The sequence below is a fragment of the Coffea eugenioides genome, chromosome 4, assembly GCF_003713205.1.
Source record: "Coffea eugenioides isolate CCC68of chromosome 4, Ceug_1.0, whole genome shotgun sequence".
NCBI lineage: Eukaryota > Viridiplantae > Streptophyta > Magnoliopsida > Gentianales > Rubiaceae > Coffea > Coffea eugenioides.
This window is the reverse complement of record NC_040038.1, coordinates 1,021,832-1,032,083: the sequence shown is the minus strand read 5'-3', so window position 1 is coordinate 1,032,083 and position 10,252 is coordinate 1,021,832. Positions and strand designations below refer to the sequence as shown.

The 10,252-nt window shown below is 41.1% G+C and overlaps 3 protein-coding genes across 3 annotated transcripts; 1 reads left to right on the top strand and 2 right to left on the bottom strand.

Annotated features, from left to right (window-relative positions):
• Window positions 1–514: 514 nt before the first annotated feature.
• On the bottom strand, window positions 515–963 carry LOC113767329. The gene has a single exon (XM_027311382.1). The coding sequence runs from the start codon at window positions 954–956 to the stop codon at window positions 537–539; it is 420 nt and encodes a 139-aa protein (XP_027167183.1). The 5' UTR covers window positions 957–963; the 3' UTR covers window positions 515–536.
• Window positions 964–4,106: 3,143 nt separating this feature from the next.
• LOC113768063 (RING-box protein 1a-like) lies at window positions 4,107–6,979 on the top strand. Its single transcript, XM_027312294.1, has 5 exons — window positions 4,107–4,318; window positions 4,479–4,529; window positions 4,617–4,676; window positions 6,347–6,418; window positions 6,502–6,979. Exons 1-5 carry the CDS (start codon window positions 4,198–4,200, stop codon window positions 6,537–6,539), a joined length of 342 nt encoding a protein of 113 aa, XP_027168095.1. The 5' UTR covers window positions 4,107–4,197; the 3' UTR covers window positions 6,540–6,979.
• A 464-nt stretch (window positions 6,980–7,443) lies between these two features.
• Window positions 7,444–10,252, bottom strand: LOC113769467 (subtilisin-like protease SBT1.4). The gene has a single exon (XM_027313918.1). The coding sequence runs from the start codon at window positions 10,171–10,173 to the stop codon at window positions 7,840–7,842; it is 2,334 nt and encodes a 777-aa protein (XP_027169719.1). The 5' UTR covers window positions 10,174–10,252; the 3' UTR covers window positions 7,444–7,839.

The window sequence follows — 10,252 nt, the reverse complement described above, 5'->3', positions numbered from 1 at the left end:
CCTCAAGTATCAAAGACACCCCATCTGTCTAGCTACGTTCCATCACTGCAACTATTCCCCATACCTATTGCTCCCACTAAAAGTACTTCTCAAGCAGTTAAAAACTATGATGATTCGTACATTTTTCAATAAAAACTCCTTAAATATTATTTCTTTTATGCAAACAAATGGTCGATGCACAGGTGATAATTACAATTTAGAATTTAAGTATGTAACATAATTATACGCAGGGTAGTTTAGAAATGTTTAGAAATTAGATTAATCTAGGAGTTCAACGAAAGTAGCATGATGAAACCTCTCCCGGTTTCTTAGTTCGCATTATTATTGTGTGATCGATTATCATCATACTTGTCTGTCGGGCGAAATTTTGTTTTAAAAAAAAAAAAAAAGATTTTTCTTTTCTTCTTTTTTTTTTCCCTTAAAAGAAGAAAAGAAATTAAGAAAAGGAAGACGGAGCAGCTAAAAGTAAGAGGTTGAGATCGGCAACTGGAATTTATTACATGATCATGGAAACTGAACCCGAAAATCGTATGAATTTATACATGATGATGAAGAAGATGATGAGGCGGATGGGTTGAAACTGAGCGGTGGTCTAAGGCATAGTTGTTGGGGAAGCTGTTGAAGGACAGACCCATGACGGGAACAGCAAATGAAGTCTCTATCAGGATTCTCTGCTGGAAAGGCTCCATCGCACCTCCTGCTTCCATCAGCTCCTTCACTAAACCACCATAATAATCCTTCAGCTTCTTCACCATGCAAATATACTTGTGCTTCAGCGCCCTCAACTTCACACGTCTCCAGAGCCTCACCAGAAAGAATCTCCTGCGGGGCTTCTTCCCACCAGCTCCTCCTAGTCGGACGGTGGGCAGCTTCGTCCTCCTCCGGAATGACAGTCGCCATCGGCCTGTCGTCCACCGGAAGTGGGCGGCGGCGGAGGAGGAATGCACGGGGGTCATTTTGGTGGGAGTGAATGGGGCAGTTTAGGCTTTGGAAACTTGGGCCATTACAATCGGTAGGTAGTAGTAGTATGGGTGTTATAAATCTAGCAGTAATTGCTAATGACTAATTAGTATGGAGGGGGGGCTGGGATGGGGAACTAGGGACTAGGGACAGGGGAGATGAGGGAAGGTAATAAATAAGAAAGGAGTTGACCGTGCCTCAAAGCATCTGTTCTTTTCGTCTTTATTAGACTATACAACAATACACCTTCTTTTATTTTAAGAAGGAAAAAAAAAACTCGTCATGGTGGTGGTGAGATTTTGTGATCGGCACGAATTAGTGGATAAATATTTCCAATGTAAAAATAATAAGATGGAGTATAGTATTATTATTATTATTTTAATTATGGGATTACTTACGTCCTTAACTCTGGCTCCGGCTTTAATTTTGGAACATATATATGTCTCTTCATATGACTAATCCTGATTTTCGAATTTTCTTGTTGTACTCATTAACACTGCCCTATGCTGGTTGGCTTTTTATATTGAATCATGATAGCAGTACATTTCATTTTCGAACGGAATGGAGCAAATTGGTATACTACTACTATTTGGAGAGAAACGAGTCTGTCGTATTATGGGCTCTAAAATAAGGCATGTTGAGTGAGGATATGATGATATCATGAAATCTTTTCCTATGTTTTCAGAATCGGACCGGGTATCGACTCGGCCGAGGTCAGAGGTCAGGGGTCAATGGGTTCGACCGGAGGTAGATAGGGGTCGAACCGGATGACGTCATAAATAAAAATTATTTAAAAATTAAAATATTATATATAAAATATCTAATAATATATTAATATTAATAAAGGTATATTTATATATATTTGATGTTTCAAATATATTTAACAAGAAAATACAAAGAAATTAGAACAATCAAGTAGCAATTTATGTTATTTAATAAATATTAACAAGTTTAGAATTAAAATTATGAATTTAATTGAAACATAACATCAAATTTTAGGACAATATTTATAAAGTATGAAATATTTGAGGTATATTAATAAATTTTAACAATTTAAGGGGCCAAATCATAATATTAAAAAGATTGAGTTTTTTTTTAAAAAAAATACCCATTGAACCGGAAAAACCGGTTTTTCCCGGTCAAACCCGTTTTTGACCGGCTTTGCCCGGGCTTTAAATTTCCGATTTTTTACCATGACTCGGACCGGACACTTGGCCGGTTCCTGGTTCGACCGGTTCGACCGACCAGTCCGATCCAAGTTTCAAAACAGAGATCTTTTCTTGTTCGGCTGTACCCATACAACAACTTTTGTGCCTCATATTATTGTCAAGCGGATCTTAGCCAGAGGATTAAAATACTATAACAACTTCTTGTAGCTTATTAGTGTTTCATGGAGTATCTTTTTTCCCCTTCCTCAAGGATGCCACCAAGACGTTCGTTTATCCGAGGAAAAAATACAGATTGATGATGTGACAATTTGATTTCAATGTGAAGATGGGTATAACATGAGTAAATTGAGTTGAATTTAAGTTCTTATGGGTGACATCTCATCTAATAAAACCTATGTTTTTAAACTTGGATCGGTCGGATAAAATCTATGTTTTTAAACTTGAACCGGATGGGCCGTCCGACCGATCGAATCGGAAATCGGTCAAGTGTCTGGTTTGAATTATTCTAAAAGATCAGGTGGATAAAAACTCGGTCAAATCCGATCAAAAATTGGATTTGACCGGAAAACCAGAAGAACCGGTTGGGGTCAAAGCCTTTTTTTTTTGAAAAGGTAAAACTTTTTTAATATTATGTTTTGACCCCTAAGTTGTTAAAAATTATTGATATACCTCAAATATTTCATACTTTATAAATGTTGTCCTAAAATTTAATGTTATTTTTCAATCAAGTCTATAATTTTAATTATAAACTTTCTAATGTTCATTAAATAATATAAATTGCTACTTAATCATTCTAATTTTTTTGTATTTTGTTGTTAAATATATATGAATATACCTTTTATTAATATTAACATGTTCTTAAATATTTACATATAATATTTTAAAATTTAAATAATTTTTATTTATGATGTCATCTGATTCAATCCCGATCGAACCCGATTGAATTCATTAACCCTTGACTTATGAGTTCGATCGAATCGATGCCGGGTCCGAGTCTGAAAACATAAGATAAAACAACCGCGTTCTTCAACTTGTATATGTGCATTAACTCTATAATTGATGTGAGTGCCGCCGCGATAACGAAGGATTAGCCAATTTTAAGAGTTTAGGCAAAGCTAGCATGCTACTCATTCAATATGACAAGTTGACAACCTGTCACGCAATTTTGAATTATAATATTTTTTATATATGGTTTAAAGTTGTTGGATCTTTCACGAAAAAAAAAAGGTTGTTGGTAGCGTTGTGACAGAAAGCCACTACATATGTCCCTTTGAATATACGTTTTAAGAAAGAAAGGAAAGTCCAATTGTCCAAAAACAGAAAAAAAGAAGAAGAAAAAAGCAGAGGGTAAATGAACCAAATTGCTTGCAAGCTGCTCACAAGCAACTCAATCAAAAACTCAACCTGAATTTAATCAAATTAGTAACTGGTACCGTTTTAGAGTCGTATCATTAATTCATTTCTTTTAGAGCAATGTACACTACAAAGATTCCACAGGCAACAATGACAAAGGACTGGATGGCACTTAAGTTAACACCCACAATCTATCCCTACGGTCAACCCATACTGCCTTTTCTATTTCTATATTTTTTAAAAAAAGGAAAGGATTCATATTAATAATACTCCAGCAGTGAAAGAGCTTTTAGATTCCAGAATGTCACCATGGAAGCCCAACCACTAGCGGCTAAATCCACACCACAGGCAGTTCTGATTTGGACCATCACAAAGAGGGACTTCCAGAGTTGACATGAGGCCCATCACCAAAAAAACCTGCAGAAGTGGGTCAGAAGTTCCCATGTTCGGTCACTGTCTCTAAAGGCTTGACAAATAATATCCAGCCTGGATAGAATTCCATGGGCTCTTTACTCCTTCAAAAGTGCTGTAGGTGCGGCCCAAATACATGCCCAACTTGTACTACCTTATCCCGTGGTTAAGATAAGTCAGTAGTGCTAACATGATTAATTAATTTGAGTTTGACGTTATTATTAATTATAGAAGAGAGGTTTTGTAATATTCCGCAGAACTATACCCAAAAGCCCTAGAAAATCACGATTAATCGTCCCTGGCAATGGACACCGACGTGATTATGGTTCCCGCCGGCGAAGGATCTTCATCGGCTCCAGCTGCTTCAAAAAAGCCTAAGCGCTTCGAGATCAAGAAGTGGAATGCTGTTGCCCTTTGGGCTTGGGGTAAGTAGTCCTTCCCTTTTAATTTCTCTGTTTGTACATTAAGACTAATCATCTTATGCTGGTCTAGTAGTTGTTCTCTAAATTCAGAAGGTCTTTGCTTAGTTTTTTCATTTTTATGATTATGTAATTTTGGTCTGGAATCTTGGGTTTATTTGTGCAGATATTGTTGTGGACAACTGTGCCATCTGCAGGAATCATATCATGGATCTATGTGAGTTCCCGTGAAGCATTTCTCAGTATTCGTGAGCTGAAGATGAATTTATGTGAAGATTTATAAATAACAAAAATTCGATTGCAGGTATCGAGTGTCAGGCCAATCAAGCTAGCGCCACAAGTGAGGAGTGCACTGTTGCGTGGGGTATGTGTCGGAATCTAATCCCTAACACAAGCATTAGCCAAAGATGTTTGTTGATATTTCGAATTTAGAGGTTTCTCATGTGATTTTGATGCATAGCTTCTTTAGCTGCAAATGTATGGGTGATATAGTTTACGTAACATGTTTGTTTTAGCTGTAGACCGTTTTTCAACAAATCTTGATTGTTTACATTTGCTGCTGTGGATGATGATGTACTTCTGACTGGAATTCATATACGTAATTGCTTTTTCAGCTTTAGAGAATTTCATTAAAGAATCCTAATGTTGGGGAGGAATCTGAAGATGAAGAGGAAAAAGGATGAGATGTACATCTACAAATCTTGAAGCTGATTTCACGCAATTTAATCAAGAAAAATGTAATATTAAAAAAAAAAATTGATCTCTGTTATGTGCAATTGATAGGGCCTAAGGGAGATCCGGTGACGGGAGTATAATTAGGTGAAATTTAGTTTGTGGAAATAACCTCCCCATGTTGAACGTTCAATAGCAAACTGCAGTTTGCCAGAGAAACTTTGATTCCTAGATAATAGCTCTAAATCTGCTACTATTAAGGCCTGAACTTACTTCATATTGGTAAACCTGCTAATACTGATACTCATGGCTAAAACTATCTGCTTAATTGAAGAATTAGCCAGCCTGCTGCACTTTAATGTAGTCCATGGGTATTAATTTTGACTCTCTCTCTCTCTCTCTCTCTCAACCCTATGTAAAAATTGAACTCTTTTCTATTTAAGTTCTTTTTCTGTCTATCTTTTTTTTTCGGAGATTCTATGTGATATCTATTTCATCGTTGGCTCTTCTTGATTGACATCCTTAGGTTCCAGAAAACTTCATGGAAGATGAGGTTGGATCTCTGAAGTGTTTATTATCTTTCATTCTTCCAAGTTTTCAAACATGGGTTTTGGAAATAATCTTTTATCTCCTCTTTAGGGAAGCAAATTCTTGCTCTTCTTTGTGTTGATTTTTCATGAAACCTTTGGTAGAGAAAAAAACCTGAGGCACCTTTGATAATTTGATGTTTCAACTTTTCTACTCACTTTCCCTCTTTGTTTGGTTTGCTATCTTTTCTTTTATGCTTCCTTCTTTAGCACATATAGAATCAGCTAGCCTTTTCTAGTTTAAGATGACTAAGAGGCTGAGAATAACTATATTGTACAAATAGTCTATGATGTTTCAAACTTTTTGATGACGGTGAAAACCTTATAAAATCTAATTTCCGCATCTCGTGTAGTTGTGCAAACTGACTCTTTTTTTGGGTAACTTGGAATTAAATTGATAATTAAGGTTTCTTGCATAATACTTTCCTGTAACTGATTGTTTGGGCTGGGGTCACTTGGGAATGGAAGAATATATAAGCTCTCCATACCTTGCTTTCCTAATATGCAAGTGAATAATTGACACAGTGCAGCATATTGCTTGTGCCACATAAATGGTCTTATTTGCTACTCCCCAAATTAGAACTCTCTTTTTGTATTAGTTTTATCTAACAAGTGAGTTTGCATATTGCATAGTCTGGTCTTTTTTTCTTTTTCTTCTTTTCTTAATGCATGTGTGTATTTGTAAGAGCTTTGCAGATAAAGTTAATAATAGTTGTATCAGTTCTGTTTGTTACAATTCTGGTATCTTAATCATGTTCTTGATTATGTTTTGTAGGCGTATGTAATCATGCTTTTCATTTCCACTGCATCAGCCGTTGGCTCAAAACCCGTCAAGTTTGCCCCCTCGGTATTGCTTTTAGCTCAGTCTTTGTTTGATATCCTTTACAAGCAGGTCAAATATATAACTTGAAAGTTTGGTCTCTGTTGCAGACAATAGCGAGTGGGAGTTTCAGAAGTATGGTCACTAGAAGGTACAGTGAGGCAATGGTGGAAAGGAATTATCTGATTGTAATACTCATCCAAGGGAACTGAAAAAACAGCAAAATCTGCAAAGTTTTGGAAACTTAAAGGCTTTGTTAAAGAATGCTGTGATTCATCCTTTTTTGACCTTTTAAATTGAGCCTTGCGAGTTTTGGAATGCACAAATAGGTTCTGAAGCTCTCTTTATGTTTAAAAGAATTCATGTAAGAATATCTTATGGGTATTGTAACAGGTTGAAGAAGTCGCATTGGAGCGTCTAACCTTAAGCATTAGCTAAGGCCGATTTTCCACTGGGACAACTTTTCATCTGACTACAATTATGACTTGCGTTTAAAAAATTGTCTGCCTGTAACTTGTACTTAGCACCATATTACTGGAAAAGTCCAGCTGTTGCAATTATTTGTGGTAGTTTAGCGGTTATTGTTTATTTTGGTTGGCACGTTGCGGTCTTGCATTATATTTCATATGGGTTCAGATTAATGATTAATGGAAAAGTAAATGGAAGGGATTGATGATTATGGCTGTGTGAGAATAGTTTTGTTTCGCCTTTTCCGTTCGATCCTTTGTTGTTAAGGACAGTTCTAGGTTCTTCATTACGTGGTAGACCAGGGTTTTGAGTGACTTAGAGAAATGAATAGGTTACTGTTTGCCTCCTGGATCTTTTGATGCCGCTGGAATTTCATCTCCTAAAGAGTCCTCATCCATCATGCCATATTCTGCACATTCGTGACTCAGAATGTTACTCTTATCTCTGCTTGATCTGCACCCTCTCCTGCATCCCGATCGATCGTATGGCCTAACCTAACCATATCCTAGTAATGCAAGATAGAACTGATAGGGCCATGCGGAAGAAAAGAAAATGCAACAAGAACTCTCAGAAAAGGAGAAGCGTACGGAAACTAATGCGCTTCCTTTATCAGGGGGTGTAACATGTAGCATTCCAATTTAACTGGTAGTAATAATAAATACATACATGGACGCTGCGAGGGAATTCAGGCATCAGGCCCTCCCAGTTCCAAACATGGGTGGGAGGTATGAATGAACTTTCTAGCACAGCAAATTCTTGTCGGACGGACATACTCTGAAACAACCAAGCTCTACCATTGAGCAGCGTTTGTTCTATCAACTCCTCTCGCTTCCCGGTTAAAAAGCGTTCGTGGGCAAAGCTATTTGTTCTTCACGATTGATCCTTACAGCTAACTATTTACAAAAGCTAAAACAACCTCCTCATTGCACAGCGGCTGAGCGATTTACCGGTATTCCTTTCTTTTCCCCCAATTTGAAACCTCACATGGATTCCGCAGATGGAGACAGACGCCAAACAACTGCAATTGGGCTTCTCACAAGGTGCTCCCCATCGCTCCACTCTAGTGACCCAAACGCAGGCTTAAGGGCACCAACAAGGATGCCACTTGCAGTCGTAAATGAGACCTCATACGACAACGTATCGTTCCCTTGGCTGAATACCAGCTGACTCGGTGAAACAGTCACCTCCACAGACGGAGGAGCATTTACTTTCACCTCATACACGGCCTCTGCATTGCTCCCCACATTCTTAACTACCCTCGTATACTTAACCACGCTGTTGCCGGGACTGAAGACCACCGAGAACGATGGATAATTCAAGTCTCCCGGGGTACCCATCCCCTGGGCACCGCAATCCACCGGAACAGGCCCATCCCTCACAAACACTGCTATCCTCCCCGGACTGTACCCGACGGCACATAAAAATGCCACGTAATCACTGGTTCCCAGGTCGTAAACCAAACCAGGATTGAGCGCCCTGTTGGGATCCACGTGTCCCGACCCGTGAACAAACGGGTTCGACTCTTCCCCGGTGGCAAGGTCCTTAATGCTCTCTCCGATGTTGTCCACGTTGTAAGCAGTGGTCATTAGAGCCGATTTAATAGCCGCCGGAGTCCACTTTGGATGGGCTTTACGAAGCAGTGCCGCTAATCCACTCACATGAGGGCACGACATGGAGGTCCCCGATGCAATATTGAACTCCACCCTTCTCGGGTCAATGTCCAACTGGGATGGGCCAGCCAACCCGGTCCAACCAGCTAGGATATTCACCCCGGGCGCAATCACATCTGGCTTTAGAATCTCCGGCGTCAAATGATTCGGACCGCGGCTCGAGAATGCCGCCACACGCGGCGCCGACGGTGAGCTCCCGATAACCGTTCCTCTAAAAACAATGGTAGCCGTCGGCGAGGGTTCAGACCTGAGGTAGCTCTTAATTTTGTCGCCGGCCGTTTGCCCCACATTCGTAGCCGGAATTAGATGCGAATCCGAGATGAGCTCTTCCCCGGAATCTGCAAGGTTTGCCAGTATCATCCCGCCGCCACCGGCTAATTTGACTGCGCTTCCTTTGGCCACTCTGGCATTTCCACCACCGCGGTCGCATATCACAATCTTCCCCTTGACTTTGGAAGAATCAAGCCTGCCTTCATAACAGTACCTGCTTCCGCAATCCCCTGCATAAACCAGCGGAAGCTGAGTATCCCCCAGAGGCTCGCCGGCATACACCGACACGCCGCCGTATATGCTTCCGTCGCCTAGAACAACATCCGCAGGGAACTCCCGATCGATGGTGGAAGCACCGACTGTAAGAATCCACGGCGCGATATTCACGGCAGTGTAGGGACCTGGACCAGAATTTCCCGCGGAGCAAGAGGTCACGATCCCGTACTTCGCAGCGCCAAACGCACCAATTGCAATGGAATCATGATCATACTGGGGAGCGTAGCCATTGGCGCCAACAGAAAGGGAGATGACGTGAACTCCATCGTCAATGGCTTGATCCATGGCTGCTAATATATCTGAATCGAAACATCCTGCGGTCCAACAGATCTTGTAGGCGGCAACCCTGGCCTTAATCGCCATTCCTCTGGCCTCGCCTCGAGCGTATTCATAGAGGCTGGCGTTCTTCACCACCGATCCAGCTGCGGTGGATGCGGTATGCGTTCCATGACCTTCTGAATCTCTAGGGGACTTGGATTCTCCTGCTTCTTGCAAGGACATTCCCAAATAGGCCTCGTATCCTTTGTAATAAGCTCTAGCGCCTATAATTTTTTTGTTACACGAAGCTGGGGGAAAATCCGGGCCCGTCTCACATACACCTTTCCAGCTTGAAGGAACAGGAGGAAGGCCTTCATCAGAGAAGCTAGGATGTTCGGGCCAGATGCCCGTGTCGAGGACAGCTACGATGACGTCCTCGGCGTAGTCAGAATTGGGCCAGATGCCGAAGAAGTCGTCTAGGCCGAGGAAGTGAGGGGTGCGGGTGGTGTGGAGTTGGCGGACGCTGTCGGGGACAACGGAGAGGACGCCGCGGCGACGGCGGAGCTCTGCAGCCTGGGAGGAGGAGAGGCGGGCAGAATAGCCGTGAACAGCGTGGTCATAGGTGTAGATGAGCTTGGTAGGGGGATGGTGAGCGGAAAGGGGGGAGAGAGAGCGGAGGATGGAAGAGTACCAGTGGTGGTGGGTGGGGAAAACGGAGGGCTTTTGGGCCTTGGCAACATGGACGATGTAGGTTTCCCGACCGTCGGATGAGGCAGCGATGATTAGAGCAGGGATGTAAAAGAGGGAGAGGATGAGGAGTACGGAAGACAGAGAAGCCATTGGAGCCCAAATGGTAGGTGATGCGGATGACGATGAAGATATTTCTAATGTCCTATTCCTTCCTATATAGGCTTGGTGC

Excerpts from the sequence above, each read along its gene's own strand:
- LOC113768063 (XM_027312294.1), top strand. The coding sequence starts at position 4,198 with ATGGACACCGACGTGATTATGGTTCCCGCCGGCGAAGGATCTTCATCG. Across the intron at positions 4,319-4,478 it reads TGTTGCCCTTTGGGCTTGGG|ATATTGTTGTGGACAACTGT; the intron begins GTAAGTAGTCCT and ends TTATTTGTGCAG. Across the intron at positions 6,419-6,501 it reads CCGTCAAGTTTGCCCCCTCG|ACAATAGCGAGTGGGAGTTT; the intron begins GTATTGCTTTTA and ends TCTCTGTTGCAG.
- LOC113769467 (XM_027313918.1), bottom strand. The coding sequence starts at position 10,173 with ATGGCTTCTCTGTCTTCCGTACTCCTCATCCTCTCCCTCTTTTACATC.
- LOC113767329 (XM_027311382.1), bottom strand. The coding sequence starts at position 956 with ATGACCCCCGTGCATTCCTCCTCCGCCGCCGCCCACTTCCGGTGGACG.